Here is a 19,819-nt window from a genome sequence, read left to right as displayed (position 1 = left end):
CTGGGATGTGATGCAGGATGAGTGTGTGGCTTGTGTGTGTGTGAGGCTGTGGCTGGCTCTTTGATGGGTGCCTGAGCCTGGGCAGTCACAGAGAGGCATTGTGCGTTGGCCACAGCGCGCGTGGGGGGGGAGCACAGGAATTCCAGGAATGGGCTGGGAACCGCCTTAACCGGGACCAGTGTGGGATGATGGGGGGCTTAAGGCAGCAGGCTACAGCACTGACCACAGAACAACAGAAAAGCACACAGGCCGAGACTTTAATTTTAACTGTTTTTCACCCATTGAAAAAAAAATCTATGAAAAGCTACAAACTTTTTCTTAGGAAACCATCACACCCAGATGTCACAGCAGCCACAGACGGCCAAGTTACACACTCACCTTCTGACTATGTCATCATTAACATTTAGTCTGTTTTATTCATTGTGCGAACGAGCCTCGGGATTCTAAGGTGTACTGCACCTTTTAAGTGGAATACATCTTTGTCAGAATACATTTACTGTTCTTGACTATCTCGCCATCATCAATTTTAATGTGACATTCTCTCCATGAAGAAATGGCTAATCATCACAAACCCACTCAACATAGAGCAATTCCATTTTGCATTTACAGTGGGCAACTATAAACCCCATTTTCTTTTTTCATGTTTATTAGGCTGACACATTTAACCCAAGTGATTTATATTTAAACCCATTTATATACCGTGGCTGAGTTTTTTAGTGGGGCTCTTTGGGTGAAATATTGTCATCAAGGGTACAGCAGCAATGTCTCCCATGGAATTTGAACCCACAACAATCTAATTCTAAGTTCAGAAGACTAACCACTGTACCACACTGCAGCCTACTTTTATTTATGGCCACGTCCAAATGACAGCACAAAAAAGCATCTGAACCGCCTTCGGGTTTTGGAAGAGTTAAGAAATCCTAGGATTTCAACTAAGTCTGTTTTCTTTCTAGGGTTATAGAATGTAAACAATGTAAAAGTGCCATTGCAGCAGAGACTCTTAAAAAGATTATTTAGAATAAACTCGAACATCCTTAATGGGATCTGAACGATCTCAAGAGAAGTTAATCTGTGTATGACTGCTGTAAGATAAATCTGACACTGAGTAACTCTGTAATTGACTTCATTTTTTCTTCTTGTTACTAAGAGTGTCATATAGTAGGAGGAACATGTCTTGTCACTTGCAGGAGGCTTTTTGCAGGCAATTGTGTAGTGACTAACTGTGTGTAGGAATGCTGTAGAAAATGCAATCACATGAGAGCAGGAGTTGGCTGCTGAAACAGTCTGGCAGAGAGACATCATTTTTATTCATACGGGAGATATTTTTGAACTTCATCACACCAAAGGAGTCATTTGACTTCCAAAGCACAGAAATATTTATATGTGCATGTAAGTTCAAGTCTATTCTTTGTATACACATTTAGCTACAGTATAATATTAAGTTGCATACCATAGTATATATACTCTGAGTATACAATATCTGTAAAATATGCCTATTTACTATGAGCACAGTACACTAGGGTCTGTAAGGAAAGATTAGACTCATCATTCCAACTAAGGAACCTACTGTAGCTTCACTAGTGCATGCAAGGCAGAGAAAGGATTTTCTATTATAGGAACAATAACTTGCCAAAATACACACTTATCATTTTAAAAACTTTAATATAGCTAAATTATTTTCATATCATATACTGCAGATACAGTATATTGTAATTCATTTTTAGTATTTTCTATTTGACTTTACTACAGCTGTATCCAGGCCTGTCATATGTTTTCCACAGCTTTCGTCTTACAATATGTAGGGAATTGTGAATTAGAGTAATCAGCAAATGTGTAGTATAAAGACAGCATAGTGACAGTTAAGCATAACCTACCCACAGCTGGCCTGGCTGCCCTATTTTCTCACTGTGTATGTTGGCACAGCAGGGTCTGGCAGGGAGCCTGGAATGAGTGACTAGGGAGACACAGATACCCCTCTCACACTAGAATGGACGTTGGGACGCACTGCAGTCTGAACCAGTGGCTACATTCTGAAGTAAATGTGGAGGTACAGCACAGTCTCTTTAGACAGATAAGCAGTGAACAATGAAAATAAAACTTGTACAGGCCAATATGTGCGGATAGCTACTCAAAAGCAGAAAGTGTTCCTGAGAGGACAAAGAGGTTTTTACCATTTCAATCTGGAGTCAAGTTTCATCCAAACCAGTGAGCCTGAAAATCTTCAGTTAAATCCATTGATGTTTTTGGGTACATACGACCATTTGTTTCACTTCACAGAAAGGGCACGTCCTGGCTTTGCTTCAGAATTAAAGAAAGTATATTAAGAAGAAACATCGTGAGTGGGGAACACCTGCCAAGGCTTCTCTCACAACCCTCTTCCAAGACAAAGATATACTCTACGATAGGTCTGAGACGCACACCCAGGCCTACAAGCGGGAGCTCAGTAGAGATTAAGTTGAACCCCACTCCAGGGCCCAGCTAAAGGCCTGGGAGATGACTCCGCTGGGCTGCTCTGTGTGACCTTGACCAAGACTGAGAAGTTTCACTCAGGCCCCTGCTAGCCAGAAGACTTTGCCTTATTTTGTAAAATAAATGATTTGCTAAAAAATAGTGGGCCACTATTTCCATTGTGGGGTTATTGTCCTGTCCCTAGCAAATGCATTAGATACAGTAGTGTTTCTACAGGAAAAAAAATCAGGCCCATTGCGATTCAGCCTTTATTCCACAGTACTTTGTCCGTTTTTAAAAATGATTTAGTATTTTGTGGACTTTTCGGTCGGAAGATTCAAAATTGATTTGAATAATTTGTCGTGTTTCATGTTTCACTGTTATAAATTAAAAGCCTAGTCAGGTACCTCTTTCAGATAAAATCAAAACTTGGATAAATTATCTTGAATCACATGCCTGTCAACCCATTATCAAAGTTCTAAGTTGTTCTCCTGATTATTTTTACCACAGGAATGTGTTTTTTATCAGTCTGAAAGTGAGATGGATGAGTCAGCTGGCCTTCATTGAGATGTGGTGTGGTGGCAGATGGCTTTCACTAAACTGCAGGCATTTTGCTGAGAAAGACTCTGCGTTTTGAGTCCTAGGGGTCAGTATGAAGTGCTCTGCTAGAAACTGCTGCCCGTCTTTCAGTGAGAGCAGCTCTTCCCGCTGTTACCTCATGTTTTCAGAAGCCACCCAGTGATTCATAGCTCCTTGTGAATCACCCGCAGGGTGAAAAACAGCATTTCACTTTCAAGAGCCCTGAAGGTATTAGCCAGCTGCCATCAGTCAGTTCAAATGAATGTGGCTTGGTACCTCTTACAATAAACCTTGCGCTGCTCTTATTTCAACAAATCAAATTCTTCACCTCCTGGCCAAGCTACAGCAATAGGGTTTTCATTAGCTGTTCAGTAGAAGCCAGGATCTGAGCTCTGCTGTGCCTGGTATGTACTGATACGACACGTGCCAGGTATACTGTATGTGACGATGGATCCTTTTACACAACCTGTAGCTAAAATATCAGTGATTCCTTGTGGTTAGTGCTTTGTTAGAGCTACTGAACTACGTACTATGAATTATGAACTATGCTCCCAAAAATACAGTACATTTGTAAGAGTGGTCAGTGCTTTCTCACAAGTTACTGATTGCATCATAATCGCAGTTCGTACTGGAGAGTTTGCTTTTACCTAAATAAAAATAAAAATAAAATACTTAAAATAACCTTCAAAAAGTTTCTGATGGGGCAAAGGATATGACAACATGTGTTAGGCATACATCTGAGTCTCAGTTGTGCTATGGAAAGGTGGAAAGTTGCCCAGGCAAATCAGTTTTGAATTTTGCACCCTAGAACAAGCTGCATGCTCTTCACTTGGTTATTCACATGCACTGTGACGGGACACTAATTAAGATGCTGTCTTGTCTACAGCTAATGTTTTCACATACTGTATATTGGGTTTGGAAACTGTCTACATCCTCTTGAACTTTCTCCTTTCTTAACTGTGGAATTTATAAGGAATCTTTGCTCGTAAAGTGCTATTTTCACTCCCACACAAGGGCTCTGTTTTCATAACAAGGCTCCTGCCCACTAAGTTGCAGTGGATCTGTCATCTTTGTTGAGCCCACTGATCACAGACACTGACAGAATTTATGGAAGATTGTTAAAGTTTAATATCTCATCGGCTTTTGAGGACAGCTACTGCTGTATTATACAAAGCTCTAAAAACAGGATGATTAATTCTCCACCTAATCCCAGTTTTATGTGGTGTTTGAATGCACCCTAGGGTGTAATGTGAAAATGTTGCAAAAATGCACGGGGTGATAATAAAACAGGAATTTAGGTAACCAGGCCAAGGCAGCAGATATTTAGCTCTGCAATGAAGTGCTGTAGTAGATATAGTATTTATATCCTTATTTTAGTATTAAGATGGCCTAGATGGCAGTGAAATCTCTAGCTTCCAATCATAAAAACAAACAAATAACTGATCTCTCTCCCCTCAGATGCAGCAGCTGGAGAGGCAGGTGCTGGAAGCAGAACGTCGAGCAGAGAAGGCTCACCAGCAGGTAGGTTGTACTGAGGACAGGAGGGTTGGTCGCCCAGAGGATACTTGTCTGGACATACAGTAGAAGAGGCACGTCCTGCCATTACTGCAAAACTGGTTTGTTTTATTATGAAGGCATTGTTAATAATTCTGTGGTGGTGGTGGTTGAGTGCCGTCAACTTGGTGTCGGCTCATGATGAACCTATGGACAGTTCCACCGTAGCTATCCATAGCGTTTTCATGGCAAGATACGGAAGTAGACTGCCAGGTATTTCTTCCGCACAGATACAGCCAACACAGCCCCCCCATACTGCTGCTGCCCAGTGTGGGTTATTAGAGAACCTTGCGCCCAACTTGGGACTCAAACCCACTACCCTGAGATTATGAGTCTCATGCTCTACCAACAGAGCTAGTCAGGGGACTCATAATTTTGTACGTTCTGTATGCCGTGAAGAAACACAGTCAGAGCACCCTTGCCTACAGTGTGTGTGACTATGCTCAGGTCCAGGTGATGGAGGAGAAGCTGAAGGCAGCAGACGTGCAGACCAGCGAGTCAGAGAACCGTCTCTACCGGAGCTGCCAGGACCTGCAGACACTGGTTCAGGAGAAGGATGACATCATCCAGCAGCTGGAGCAACAGCTGGAGGAGCAGGTACAGTACATGGGCCACATCATCAGGAGGCCTGCTGGTCTCAGAAGGGAAACAGACCTTCTAGCAATAAAAATGGAAAAGACAGAGCTGATGATTCTTAGGGAATTCAAAGTGGCTTCTGTTGTCTGTCTAAGACTGAGTTTGTTCTGGTCTGTTATAGAAGAAAATGAGACTCCAAGAGGCCAAGATTGTGGAAGAGAAAGCTGCCAAGATCAAAGAATGGGTGACAGTAAAGCTTCATGAGGTATAGTAGGAATATAGTCTAGTGGTACACTTACTGAGTTGGTATGCGAAAGCAATTGGCTTCAACACATATGAAATGTGACAACCCATCCATCTGTGCTAAAGGAGCTTAAAAAAGTGCTTCTGTTCTTGTTTGTGTATTTTTGGTCTCCCCCCTCAGCTGGAGATTGAGAACAAGAGTCTGCGAACCACCACACAGCAACAGAGCACACAGATCCAGGAATTGCAGAAGCAAATGCAGGGTAAGGAGACAGCTCTCACGATTGTCTGAATTCAACCCAGTGACAAGTGACAAGTGTTATTTTCAAAATTTTACAATCTGCTATAATTTGTACTATGCATGGTATTGACCACATGTTTACCTAGATTTAACAGTACTCCAGCATGCTTTTCTATATTATACTATGTTTATACTTTGACTGAGTAATCCTCGTTGTGAGTTTTTTGTGCTTTGATGTTGTCCACCTTTTTCTGTCCTGTCCTGTTGCAGCCACTGAGCAGAAGCAGTGCAGCTCGGCTCCGAAACCTGGGGAGGCCCAGCGCCTCAGCAGCCTGACCTTTGGCTGCTTCCAGGTTCGAGCCAAGAGCCCACAGGTCCAGACCAGGCCAGAACCAGGCCACCGGGCCGTCACCAGCAGGCAGGAGGGCAGTGCTGGCAAAGAAGAGCGAGTAGGAGCAGGTGAGAACCTGGGTGTAAAAGGGAAGTGTACTTGCATGTGTTTGTATAAAGAAGTTACAAATGTGAAAATAATTGAAAACAAAAATATGTTGATTGGATAAGTATCCATCCCCTTTGCTATGGTAAACCTAAATTAAAGTGCACAAAACGACTTTGAAGTCACATGTGGCCTTCAAAGGTGAATGGTCTCTGTCTGTGCAGACTTAGTGGTTCACATGATGTCAGAATAAACACGCCTGTCTGTGTCCCCTCAGTCAGGTAGAGAATTTCGAGCAAAGATTCATCCATGAAGACCAAGGAGGTTTCCAAACAACTAACTCAACTAATTATGTGACCTGTGACCCAAAGCAGTTAACAAGCAAATGTCATTGAATCTTGAATTAAATCTAATAGAAATTTTTGGCAAGACTTGAAAATTGCTCTCTGCAAAGAAAAACAGGGAACATTCACTGTAGCCTGCACAATTGTAGAATTAACTAAAAGAACAGCTGCCAATTGCTGCCAAAGGTGCTTCCACCAAGTAGTGATTCAAGAGAGTGGGTACTTGTGCAATCATCAATTATGCTGACATTTTATTTCTTTCACTAGTTTTACCATGTCGTGCTTTGTCAAATGAAAAATATTTACTTTCAAAAATTTGTTTTCATCATTTATAATTCAACAAATTAGGACAGCGCTGGAATGATCACTCAGATACCTTTCAAAGTATGTAGGTGTCAGTGCAACTATTATTTTTTTCTTTTTGCTGTTTTTAAGAGAACAATGCAAAACAAAACTCCGTCTTAACATCGGATGAAGAGGACTGCAGGGCTCAGAGGTCACTCCAGGCCGCCCAGGGCAGCAGAGGGTCAGAGAAAGCCAGTGGTGCCGGCCAGAGGGGAGAGGGAAACTCCTCTCAACAGGGAACTCTGGGTAATGGCAGCTCTGAGGAGGAAGAAGGGGAAGGGGGCGGCCGGGGGGGCGCTGAGTCTCGCTGCGTCTCCTCTGCGTTTTCCAGCGTGGCGTCTGACGGTGGCAGCAGAGACGGGCTGCGCTTCAGCCGCGCGGGAAGTGAGGCCTACCTCACTGCCTCTGATGACAGCAGCTCCCTGTTTGACGATGACATGCAGCGCACAGACCCTCTGCGGCCCTGCCTGCATGAGGCGGAGAGGGCCACAGACAGGGGGGTAGGAGAGAAGGCGGGGGGAGAGGGGGACAGCTCCTCAGACGAGCTCAACAAGAGGTTCCAGTCTCAGCGCCTCGATTCTTCTTCCTCTTCCAGTGAGACCAACACCCCTAGCCCCATCCTCACACCTGCCCTCACCCCCAAACACCCCACCCCCACCCTGGACAGCAGCTCCCTCTCTCTCCCAAAATCCCCTGGCAGCACCCAGGCCAAGCTGCCCCCACCCAAGCTCCGGACCCCCAATGTGTTCAACATCAGCGTGGCCCTGGCCAAGAAACACCTGAGTCAACCACAGTTCAGCTCGGAGCACCTCTACGGTCGCAGCCGCAACGCAATCAGCATGGTGCGTCCTCTCCGGACACAGGAGACGGACCTGGATCAGGAGCAAGACATGGAGACAGGCTGCGGTGAGGGCGTCTTTTCAGACAGGTCCACCAGTGTCGAGGAGCTTGAGTCCCCTGGAAGGGCACCAGGCAGCAAGCCGCCAACGCCCCCCCTGCACAGATTTCCTTCCTGGGTGAGCGTTTCCCTCTGGGGTCACAGAGAGAGAGGGAAAAATCAATTTCATAACACTGTAAGACATTCGAAGGATAAAATAATGTAAACTATAAATAACATGGAAAGGACAAAAAAGTACACAGACTTCTCAAAAAGCCAATAAGGAGCATAAAATAAAGAGTGAGAAAACAAGCCTTTCAACACAGATGTTAATGGCTCTTCCATGGGTTGGGAGTGCATACACAGGCGGGGAGTTGTTTCCTTTTCGTATCCATGTTGAACTGGTTTTATGAGTTTTCTGTGAGTGGTCCTTGTGTATTTACTCCCAGTTACTTCACTGTTTTTATTCAGGAAAGCAGGATTTATGCTGTTGCCAAGTCAGGGATCAGACTGTCTGAAACCTCATGCACTGACCTTGCCAGCAAAAGTAAGTCATTCCCAGTGTTGCAGGATATGTGACCTTGAGGGAGTATCCTTTCATTCTCTCACATAGAGAACAAAGATTTTTTTTAAACGTTTTAGCCACCACTGAAATGAATTTAAAAAATAAAATCTTTTTAAATTGCCCTTTCAACGTAATTGATTTACCCTAGCACTGCATCACACCTGTAAGTGTGCAGTATGATCCACATTGTACAGTATTGACATTTTATATTCTAATATCAAAGCAGTGGTCCCTGTGTAGTTTTGGAGGTTTTAAAAATTCTGATGTTCCAGACTCCAGTCCTGTGTCATCGTACTCTGCATCAGCATTGTACACCTCCCTCATCTACAAGAACATGACTACCCCTGTCTACACAACGCTAAAGGGGGTAAGTCCAGCTATGCCTCTCAGTACTGTCTCTCTACAGACTGCACACACATGCTCGCCCTAAGATGTAACTTTAGGAACTCAAACAGTCCTTTCCTCTGTTACCTATCACATGTATCCCTTTCACTTGGGGGCAAGTGCTGTATAGGCCTAATAAACATTGCACTAAATCAGCTGAACATTGGCTGTGTGGGACTGGAAATATAGCCTGTAAATTCCAACCATATGCGTAGTTTACATACAAATGTATGGCATAGTATTATTAGCATTTTTAGAGGTACTTAATATGATATATATTTTATTATACAGTAGGCACTTATACAGTATTTAAAATCAAAATGAATGGTTAATTATTTGCCCAATTCTTTCTACTCATAGACACCTGGAGTAAGCCTGGTGATGCACGTGACCATATCAGCTTGTTCATGTGTGGCTTCTTGGGTTTTGTTCTTCAGAAAGCAACCCAGCTGAGCAGCAGCCCATTCTGTGACGAGTCATCATGTTCCGAAGAGGAAGAGAGCTCCCTGTACAGCTCCCGGACCTCTGGCTCGGGCTCCCGAAAGGGCAGCAGTCCTGGAAGCCCCCGTGCTCTCAAGAGAGGTCAGCAGCTATGCCATTGCTAGTGGTGGTAGACAGAGACCAGGGGTCTCTGTCCCTGGCCCTGGAGAGCCATAGTCCAGCTCCTTTCTCAGGTCACCTGTGTTGAAAGACTTTCATGAATCAAGCATGCTGATCCTTGAAGGATGAAGGGTATTTAGATTTTAGTCCTACATAATCTCTACATTTCTTAATTTAACAAATCACCTGTTTAACTGATCACAATGTAAATGTTCAACTGAGGCTCTTGCAAACCAGGGTGGGAGATCCCTGACACTGATTTGATCAATTTGGTTATATAAGTGTTGAATGTTGTGTGTGGCCTGTGGCCTTTGCTCATGAGCTCTTCCTGTTTCTCTGTTCTGTGCTTACAGGCGTGTCCATGTCATCGATGACCTCGGAGAGTGACTATGCCATCCCACCTGATGCCTACTCCACCGACACGGATTGTTCTGAGCCTGAGCAGAAACTGCCCAAAACCTGCTCCTCCACCAGCGACAACGGCAAGAACGTGAGTCCCACGTTACAGATGCCTGAGATCCAAGAATACAGGTTTCCATAAAAGTAATGAAGTTGTATCTTTTTTCTTGTTTTTGGAAAGCTACAGGAAGGAGCAGTTTGTTTGACCAGTCTTGTTCATCTAGAACGCAGTAGCCTTATGGTCCAAGATCCATTTACTGTTATCCAACCACTTATTAACTTGTTTTACAGCTTACATAAACAGACTTTTGTTTTGTTTCAGGAACCTTTAGAAAAATCTGGCTACTTGCTTAAGATGGGTGGCAAAGTAAAGACCTGGAAGAGACGCTGGTTTGTGCTGAAGGGTGGGGAGCTGTTCTACTACAAGTCCCCAGTAAGGATTGCTCCTCTTTATTCCAAACAGTTCCTTTTGTTACAGATTTGAAATCACCTCTTAATTTAAATAATTTTCTATTTGTTGTATGATGTGCTACAAACTCTGCTATGCCATACAGTAGGGTTTTCACCAATTGGAGGAGCGATGCAGCTCTCACTGAAACAGTGTATGCTCTTTCTGGTACTTGACACATTGCAGTGGTTGATCTTACACAATAAAGTACACTAAAAAAGCCCTAATTGCATGACTGCATGAGCCTGGTGATACTAAGTGAAATGCATGCTCCTGTTGGAACAATCCAGGTCAGCATATGGCATTGCCCAGGATTTTAACTGGTGCTTTCTTGATCAATCTACCTTCTGGGCCAACACCTTTACAGGTTGAACCACTTCAGAGCCCAGCTCCTTTATATCTTAGCCTCTTGGTCTTAGCCAGGTCTTGAGCACTGTTACCCATCTGCCCTCACCTGATCTCTGGCTAGATTCCAGATCACCTTCCTGTTTTTTATATAACCTTACACTGCCAGTATAATCTCAATGTTGAATGACAACTCACCAAGCTTTTTCTCCATAATGTGAACAATACTAAGCACCAAGATACGTGACCTGTTTTTCCTCCAGAATATGTTTTTGAAGGGTTTGATAGCTGTCTTTGACAAGAACTGTTAAGAATGTGTAAGGGAATGTAAGTCCAGGGAAGATGGCATTGGAAAAACATTTATAAATAATTGAAAAAATAATGTTCATGCCAAGGATTTCTGTAATGGAATGAAGCAATGCAAGAAGTGCACAATTGTAGTTTTGTTATCAAAGAATTCAGGTTGCTAGTGAGAGTGAGTCAGCGTTTTACTTCGGCTTCCATTACACTAAAACTAGTGACAAAGACAGCTATTTTAAAAATTGCAGCCCTGCCTGCTTCGTTCTGGAGAATGGTCTTTAGTTTTATCTTGACTTCCTTAGCCATAAAAAATAAACTGATTGCAAGATGCAAACTAATAGGGTTTTCTGGTTTTAACATTCATTTGTACAAATAATCTTAATTGAATCAACTCAGAAATTTATTTCACTGCAGAATCCTTAATCTGGTACAGTAAGTGTGACTTTTCAGACAAACCCAAGAAACTGTAGCAACTTGATTTTCTGACACCACAAAGATAGACCGGGTGTGAATGCATGTGATAGATGTGTGTTGCAGTGTTCACAAAGACCAGCTTGTTGTCTTTCTTTGTTGTCTTTCCATTCTCTGCTATTAACAGTGTATTGTTGTGAGACTCTGGCAATGCTAACATTACGGTCACATACTAATACGTATCTCAGCACTTAGAGCCATGCGGTCAGGGGTGTATCAAGCTAATATGTTCCTCTGCCCCCAGAGTGATGTGATCAGGAAGCCCCAGGGGCAGGTCGAGCTCAGTGCCTCTAGCAGCATCGTCCGTGGAGACAGCAAACAGACCATTCAGGTACAAGGGATTGTTTAAGGTGCACTTATGTCATTAGTAAGATGAAGCTATGAATCACCTAGGAAAAGGATTTTAATTTGTAATAGCTGAACATGCAGAGATACATGCATAGATACAATCAATACTGATTTTGTAGAGACTGGGAGGTGTGCTGCTCTCTCCATGTGTGCCACTGGGAATGTAAAACTGGTCTCCTTTGTCCTGTGTAGATCATCACAGAGAAGCGTGTGTATTACCTGACTGCTGATTCCCCAAATATCCTGGAGGAGTGGATCAGGGTGCTGCAGAATGTCCTCCGTGTCCAGGCTGCCAGCCCTCTCTTCACCCACCCTGAGCACCGGCCAGGCATGAAGGGCCTGCTGACCAAGGTAGCAGGTCTAATCCAATATCAGGCACTTATTAGCTGATAGCTCAAGGAGAAAGTAATTGGATTCATAACCAAAATTCAAACTTTTTGGACGATCTGGGACTTAATGCCCTTGATCTCAACCAAAGCCCTTAACACATCCATGAAATGACTTAATATCTGACCTGAGTGCTCCATTTGTGACTGTCTAAACATCAGTAGTGCAGATCTGTTCAGAGGAGCCATTTAAATGTTGAGAAATCTGGGGCTGCAGTTTTAGTTGATTTAATTGATTAACTCCTATTGAGAGCAGCACAGTGGTGTTCACACAGGTGGCTTCACTGCCACATTTCACCTTCCAAAGGCATTCAAACAGTTTCTTCATGTTTCTAAAATTTCTCCTCTGTCTTCCCAGGTGAAACATGGATACTCTAAGCGTGTTTGGTGTGCGCTTATTGGAAAAACTCTTTACTACTTCCGCAGCCAAGAGGACAAGGTACATTATAGATCAATACAAATAAAGTTCTGTATCAATTTAAACACATTGTAAATATGTAATCCCACCACGGAGACATATGAATGTGACTCACATTACCTCTAGAGGTTAGTTTTATTACATTTAGTGGAAACTATTTGGTGTCATGTAACATCCGTGGAAAAAAAAACAAACTAACATTTGATCTTCAAGGTCAAATAAATCTTAGATGGGCGGCACTAGTCAAACCTCATTGTGAATGAATGGCACCAGTATGGGCAGGAGGTTACAAAACCCCAAGCTGAGATGAGGCATGGCTAATCAAGGTTAGTGCTCTCCTCTCAGTTCCCCCTGGGGCAGATCAGGCTGTGGGAGGCTCGTGTGGAGGAAGTGGACCGCTCACGTGACTCAGATGAGGATTACGAGGCCAGTGGCCGAAGCCTGTTGTCCACTCACTACACCATCGCTGTGCAGCCCAAGGACCAGGGGCCCACGTACCTGCTCATCGGCTCCCAGCATGAAAAGGTGAGAAGGTCTGCCTGGGCTGGACTTGTGGATCTGTTGCTGCACAGAGCTGCTGCTGGTGTTCCTCACATCTGAGGTCATTCCCAGGATCTGTCTGTAGATTAATGCAGAGTTGTGCAAATCAGGACCTTTGAATCCCTGCTGTTGTAAGACCTCTATGTTTGCTTGAAAATGTCAGGAATTAAATTCAAATGGCAATTCTACTACAATTATCAGATTTTCACCTGATCATGCATTTTACAAAGTAGAAAAAAATGTCTGTTTGCTGGTTGCTCTCACAGTGCACCTCAGTATATCCCAGCAGATAACCAGTGATATTAAGCAACCATCAATTACGCATACTGTAGCTGCCTCATCCTATGAAGGTTCATGGCACATAGATGAGGTGATCATAGCGAAGAAGGTGTCATTTACCAGGTTCATTCCACACATTTGTTACCTGTGCACAACGCAGTGGAGCTGGTCTGTAATGGATTTGTGTCTCGGAAGCCCAGCAAGAGTTCTTGATGCTGGAATTAGCTCTTGTCTTCTGATCTGTGTTAACTGCAGGATACCTGGCTGTATCACTTGACTGTGGCTGCTGGCAGCACTGTGAATGATGTAGGCACTGAGTTTGAGCAGCTGGTGGGAAAACTGCTTAACATGGAGGGAGATCCAAGTGAGTTCAAATACTGAAATTTAAGATAGTTACTATGTATCTTTGCTACCCAGCCCCAGCCTTTTCTGTACAATTATTTTTCTTCCTGGCAAAGGCTTCTAATGCAGTGCAGTGTTCTATAGAAGATGTTATATTGAATGTGTAGTTTTCTGTATATCCTCTCCCTGGTGCAGGCTCTCAGATGTGGAGACACCCTACCTTGTGTTTTAGCAAGGATGGTATCCCCTCACCCCTCACAACCCTGCCCTCTGAGGCACTGCAGACGGAGGCCATCAAGCTTTTCAAGGTAATTTTTATAATATGGGTCCACTTATCAAAACAGCGTACTACAGTCTATAGTAGTGCAAATCCATTAATGAAGCAAAACTGGCCACTGAATAAAACAGTTATTTTAAATGCTGATAATTATTGAGTGTAAAAATATGTTATTGTGTACTGTATATACAGGCCTACAGCTTTTCCTATTGCCCCTCATTAAACTCCTCTGCTTGATAAAGTGAGATGGAAAAATGTACCCATGGTCAAGATTTGTAATGATATTATTATGACAACGGTTAGGACTGAGGGTGTGGAGCACTCACTCTTGACGTTTATGGCTGTGTTTTAGTTGTCTTATAGTTCTAACCTCACTGGTTTCTCCTGTGTTTCTACTGCAGACTTGCCAGCTGTTCATCAATGTTGCAATCGATGCCCCGGCCATTGATTATCATGTGTCTTTGGCCCAGAGTGCCCTTCAGATGTGCCTGATGCACCCTGAGCTGCAGAATGAGATCTACTGCCAATTGGTGAAACAGACTAGGAGGAGGCAGCCCCAGGGCCAGGCAGGGCCACTGCAGGTCACAATGGACAACCCTATACTGCTCCCTGGCAGACAAAGATCTTTTTAGACCTCAGAATTGTAGACGTAGGAAGCATGTCAGTTTGCTGATCCATATGTATCCATAAGCAAATTTTCACCAAGTGCTATCAAAGGCTGTGTTGAGGAATATTTGCCGCACCAGTATAAGTTTCTAGCGAGTTGATGAGATTGAGGATTAACTCTTGACACTGAAGGTCTGTTTGTGTGCAGGGCTGGCAGCTCCTGGCTCTATGTGTTGGCCTCTTCCTCCCTCAACATCCCTTCTTCTGGCTCCTGCAGCTCCACCTGAAGAAGTACAGTGACTCTAGGTGAGGAATGCTTTGACCAAACCGGGTATGTGCATTTCCTGTGCAACCACGGTGTGTGTAGTCCAGTTCAAGATTAATAATAAACCCGGTGACTGGTGCTACACTGTGTGGTTTCAGGACTGAGATCGGGAAGTACGCCATCTACTGTCAGCGCAGTGTGGAGCGCACACAGCAGAAAGGGCAGCGGGAAGTCCGGCCATCCCGAATGGAGATCCTGTCTATCCTGCTGAGAAACCCTTACCACCATTCCCTTCCCTTTAGCATCCCCGTGCACTTTCTGAATGGCACCTACCAGGTACCCTGCACGCAGCTACATGTGCACAACCGTATACATGAAAATCAAACACAAATGGGGAGAATGCATTTTGCAGTGTTTCAGAGTCCAGTGTTGAGTGTGTTCTGTGGGCTTCAGTTTGGAGAGGGCTGGTTTTCCTGTGTCCTACTGTTTGCACGGTGAGGTAGCAAGTTGGTTTGGTATTTAATATTGTGATGACTGCTGGACCCTGGTTCGATTAAGGCCTTGGGCACCTTGGATTTTGCTGGTTTTCTCCCACCTCCCAGAGGTTTGTTTGGCTATTCTTAAATCACATACTTTTCTATGGCCCTGAAATGGAATCCCAGCAATGGGAGAAAACAGCCAGCTCTGCCATGCACCCTGAGCTTGAAGGATAGGTTCTAGTTTGCAATGTCCCTCACCGGAAACAATTCACTGAAAACAGGCATAGGGATGGATGAGTTCTTATCAAGACATGGGATAAAGTACTGATGCCGATGTTGGTTCTTAAAGCACCAGACCTGTGTGTCAAAGGTTTCTGTAGTAACTGTGGGGTTCTGGGATGTTCCAGGTAGTAGGCTTTGATGCCTCAACCTTGGTAGATGAGTTCCTGGCTCAGCTGAACCAGGACACGGGAATGAGGAAGCCGACGCAGTCAGGATTCGCCCTGTATACTGACGATCCCTCGGGGAAAGATCTGGAGCACAGCCTGCAAGGCAACATCAAGGTCAGTGCCAGGCACAACTCCTTTGCTTCTGAAACTCCCAGTACAGGTCTCCCAGTCCTGTCATCTAAAATCATCAACCCTGAGAGAAAGGGGATATACTGTAGGTATGCAACATGATGCCCAAAATGGAGCAGACACTAACTCACCTGTCCTAGACGTCTTCCCAGGTCCGAAATAACAAAACCTGATCTGATCTAGAATCTCCAAAAACAGAAGTAAAACATGTTAGAATGAAACACAACAAAAACATTCCACTTACATAACTTTAGCTCCATGCCTTAAGTAAATATATATATTTATGTTGCTTTTTCTGTTATTACAACTGAAAAAACTAACCAACTTTGCAGAGCTGAATAATATTAATATAACCACTTATGCAACTGTGACTACACAGCATTTTATGAACATCTAACTGCTGTTTCCCCTGGATACAGATTGTTGACAGGGCGTGCTGCTAGGAGTAAAGCATTGTGAGAGCAACAAGCAACAGGAGAGAAAAGCTCTGTGTGTCTGCATAATGCTGATATATGGCCCTCTGTTAAATAATGTCCAAATCCCTTTGAAGAAATTGCCACATCTGACACTAGTAGCTTAAATTCCTTTTAAAAAGGTATCAGGTGTTCAGAACCCAAAGGCCCCATGAAGACCACTGGTGTGTACATTTTAGTTTAGGCTTGTGTATCAAATTAGGTACCTGATATTTATTCCATGGGCACAAACATGCCATTGAAAAATGGAGCATTGTTTTTGTCTGCATGGTATATGCATCATACCCACAAGACTTTATAAGTCTAATGGATAAAGGGTTGTTAGAAAATTGCCAGAAATTGAATGAATGTATTTTTCTTGAATATGCTTTACAGTATGTAGAAAAATGACAAAATTCCTTGTAAAATTGCTCTATCTACTATATGTAATACATCTCAGTGGAAAAATGACACGCATATTGTCAATGTTTAAGATTACAGAAGACATGCTTCTGCTTTGCTGTTATTATTGAGGTGTGTGTATGATGTTGCTCCCCGCAGATCTGTGATATCATTTCCAAATGGGAGCAGGCATCCAAAGAGCAGCACCCAGGGAAGTCAGAGAATGCAAGGACTGTGAAGCTCACCTATAAAAAGAGGTCAGGTTTCACCAAGACACCATCCTGTGGCTGTTCTGTTAAAACAACTCACACAAATGTCCAGTCGTCACTCTCTAGCACATAGACAGTACATTGGCAACTAGACTTAGAAATAATAGAAGAGGTCTAGACACAGTCTAAACTACACAGTTTCAGCCTTGTCAGTGATCCAAATCGGCCATTCTGGACTTTAAAGGACTTTAAATGGTTTAAAGGAGATGTACAAAACAAACAACAAAATAAGCACATTTAACAACAAAGGTGGCAACATAAGGCCAATGAGAAAGTCTTTTAAAGCATTTTTGAAAGTGCACCAGTAGCTGTACCATAAATTCTAAATCTAATTCGAAGTCAAAACCGACTTTGGGGAAAAAAAGTGACAGGAACACAACAGTTTTTCCTTTCTGTTCCAATTCTGAGGCCTATCGCACCAGAGATAGAGTCCTAGAGATGGGGAATTCCCCGACTAAGGATCTAGGGTTTTGAATGAAAGCTCCTGTACAGCAGGTGTGCCGAAGCTGCTCCCAGCATCCCCGTGGTGACCGGGGCGGAGCGGTGGCTCTGTGGCTAAGGATCTGCGCCTGTGACTGGAAGGTTGCCGGTTCAAATCCCGCGGCTGGAATCCTACTCTGTTGGGCCCCTGGGCAAGGCTCCAACTGCTCCAGGGGCACCATACAATGGCAGACCCTGAGCTCTGACCCCAAGCTTCTCTCCCTGTCTCTGTGTCTGTGTCTCCATGGAGAAAAGCTGGGGTATGCAAAAAGACGCATTCCTAATGCAAGAAATTGTATAGGGCTAATAAAGAAATATTATTATTATTGTCCTGTCCCCCAGGCTGTACTTCTCCCTGCAGGCCCGAGGGGAGACAGAGCGCGAGAGGCTGCTCTTGGCCTACCAGACTAACGAGGAGATTGTGGGCGGGCAGTTCCCCGTCAACAAGGAACTGGCTCTGGAAATGGCAGCCCTGCTGGCGCAGGTACCGGCTAACTTGGCCAGTCTTAGCTATCACACCCTTCGGGGCTCCTGGGAGGAAACCGTCTTTTTTAAGTCTTTCTTTTTTTAAAGAAAATAGCACGCCCCAGCAGCCACGGTGTTTATGTGGTTGTTTTCTACTTTATGTTAACCTTATCATTAGGCTGTTCATCAGCGGCTTTCCTCGTTGTTTTGCCTCAATGTGCTGATGCTGTTTTTGAAATATTTTTGGTACTGTATTCTGTTTCTTTCGTTTACTGTTCATATTTGCGGGCATGTTTTTGAAGCTGTGGGTGAGTTCTTTCACTTTCGAAGCTTTATTAAATGGTGGAAAGTGCTGCCTTCCTTCTTCTCTTCCCTTAGGTGGAGTTTGGAGACTTTGAGCAGCCATCCTCAACCCCACCGGGACAGGTCTTGACTCAATCCAAGTCCAACCAGACTCTGAAACAGGTCCTGGAGAGATTCTACCCCAAACATTATCGGCAGGGCGGCTCTGAGGAACAGCTGAGGTAAAAAGCAGGAGCACCTCATGTGGCTAAGGATCTGCGCCTGTGGCTGGAAGGTTGCCGGTTCAAATCCTGCAGCTTGCAGAGGAATCCTACTCCGTTGGGCCCTTGAGCAAACAAGCCTTTATCATGACTTCACTGTACTTTCTTTGCTTGAAACGTTTTAAAAGAAAGATATCCAAATTTTAGCTTTTCTGAAATTGCAAAAATAGGCTGGGGTAGATCTGGAACCTGACCTGCAGAGCCTGTTTATGAGAATGTGGATCAAATCTCTTTATGCTGTGAATGAGGGCCTTCTTTTCCTTCTGTCTCTTTCTAGTGACAACTGTTACACTCGGGTAGCTCGTGTTTAATAACCTCTGTTTTTCTCTCTAGACAGTTGCGGCAGTGTCTTTCAGCTAGATGGGGGTCTCTGAGGGGCCGTAGCTCTGCTGACTGCATCCGTATCTACCTGACTGTGGCGAGGAAGTGGCCCTTCTTTGGAGCCAAGCTGTTTGCAGCCAAGGTGGGCTTGGAAGAGTTCACTTCCCAGTCACATCAAAAAACCCTGCTTCTCTTCTGTCCTGTTGGGGTGCAGGTTACCACTGAGATAAACACCTGAGATGGTTAGATTTCCTCCTAACATCTCAGGAACCACCTCAGACTGTGCCGATCAAGCTGTTAGAAATTAGACACACCATAGCTCAACCAGAAGAGGTCATTATAATCTGCAATTCTGATTCATCACTGATGCACAGCCTGTCTTTCTGTAGCCCATCACTCCCTCCCCAGTCCAGGATGCTCCTGCGTGGCTGGCAGTGCATGAAGATGGGATCAGCATGCTGGAATACAGCTCCATGGTAGGAGGCTCTGCACAAATACTGAGAAACAGTGTTGCACTTGAGTTGCTGTACATCAAATCTGACAAAATACCACAAATAGTTTTTGATTGCTCACAAATGGTAAAAAATGTGCCAAAATGTGTACATTATTTGTGATGTATGTTTAGGCTTGGGCCCTGTGTAAATCATCCTTTCAGATACCTGTATCTATGCTTGTTTGGGACTTACTACTGCTTCATTGCACTCTTAAGGACATACTGTACATAGTCATACCAGGGCACACCAAAGAAACACTTCTGGAAAGCCTGAACCCACTGTAATTAAATAAATTCTAAGGATGTTGTTCAGAATATCCCAGAAGTCTCTCTGCACAGCTGACGTGCTCTTGTCTCTGCTTTATCCAGAGGCTGCTGGTCTCCTATATGTACAGAAATCTGATGACCTTTGGGGGCTGCAAAGATGACTTCATGTTGGTGGTGGGCCAGAGCATTGGGAACAGCCCTGCCAAGGACAAACCCACCGAAAAGCATCTCTTCGCCATGGATAAACCCAAGGTCAGTCAAGTCAAACTGGGGGAATGTACAGTAGCTTGTCGTGTCAATCAAAGCACAATTCTGTGTACACAACCGCATAGCTCCGATTAAAACCAAACTAACTCTTAAATATCAGATGCATCAGCCATCTTTAAATTTGTCATATTCAATACGAATGTGGAAAAAGATGATCTGCGGCTCTA

General features: G+C 44.0%; 1 protein-coding gene across 1 annotated transcript in view; it reads left to right on the top strand.

Moving 5' to 3' along the window:
- plekhh2 (pleckstrin homology domain containing, family H (with MyTH4 domain) member 2) overlaps window positions 1-19,819 on the top strand; it is a 34,486-nt gene that overhangs the window by 12,576 nt on the left and 2,091 nt on the right. Inside the window, exons 3-29 of the mRNA XM_015363311.2 lie at window positions 4,486-4,548; window positions 5,029-5,178; window positions 5,339-5,422; window positions 5,582-5,663; window positions 5,912-6,100; window positions 6,857-7,782; window positions 8,115-8,190; window positions 8,481-8,575; window positions 9,030-9,174; window positions 9,546-9,682; window positions 9,914-10,024; window positions 11,400-11,486; window positions 11,696-11,854; window positions 12,248-12,328; window positions 12,653-12,832; window positions 13,382-13,490; window positions 13,664-13,776; window positions 14,147-14,326; window positions 14,560-14,657; window positions 14,775-14,952; window positions 15,503-15,658; window positions 16,687-16,784; window positions 17,619-17,760; window positions 18,120-18,265; window positions 18,638-18,767; window positions 19,015-19,101; window positions 19,488-19,637. Coding sequence (XP_015218797.2) covers window positions 4,486-4,548; window positions 5,029-5,178; window positions 5,339-5,422; window positions 5,582-5,663; window positions 5,912-6,100; window positions 6,857-7,782; window positions 8,115-8,190; window positions 8,481-8,575; window positions 9,030-9,174; window positions 9,546-9,682; window positions 9,914-10,024; window positions 11,400-11,486; window positions 11,696-11,854; window positions 12,248-12,328; window positions 12,653-12,832; window positions 13,382-13,490; window positions 13,664-13,776; window positions 14,147-14,326; window positions 14,560-14,657; window positions 14,775-14,952; window positions 15,503-15,658; window positions 16,687-16,784; window positions 17,619-17,760; window positions 18,120-18,265; window positions 18,638-18,767; window positions 19,015-19,101; window positions 19,488-19,637 — 4,152 coding nt within the window. The remainder of the gene's footprint in view (window positions 1-4,485; window positions 4,549-5,028; window positions 5,179-5,338; window positions 5,423-5,581; window positions 5,664-5,911; window positions 6,101-6,856; window positions 7,783-8,114; window positions 8,191-8,480; window positions 8,576-9,029; window positions 9,175-9,545; window positions 9,683-9,913; window positions 10,025-11,399; window positions 11,487-11,695; window positions 11,855-12,247; window positions 12,329-12,652; window positions 12,833-13,381; window positions 13,491-13,663; window positions 13,777-14,146; window positions 14,327-14,559; window positions 14,658-14,774; window positions 14,953-15,502; window positions 15,659-16,686; window positions 16,785-17,618; window positions 17,761-18,119; window positions 18,266-18,637; window positions 18,768-19,014; window positions 19,102-19,487; window positions 19,638-19,819) is intronic.

This window comes from Lepisosteus oculatus, chromosome 17 (assembly GCF_040954835.1).
Source record: "Lepisosteus oculatus isolate fLepOcu1 chromosome 17, fLepOcu1.hap2, whole genome shotgun sequence".
NCBI lineage: Eukaryota > Metazoa > Chordata > Actinopteri > Semionotiformes > Lepisosteidae > Lepisosteus > Lepisosteus oculatus.
The sequence above is the reverse complement of the archived record's forward strand: the minus strand, read 5'-3'. Positions and strand labels throughout refer to the sequence as shown.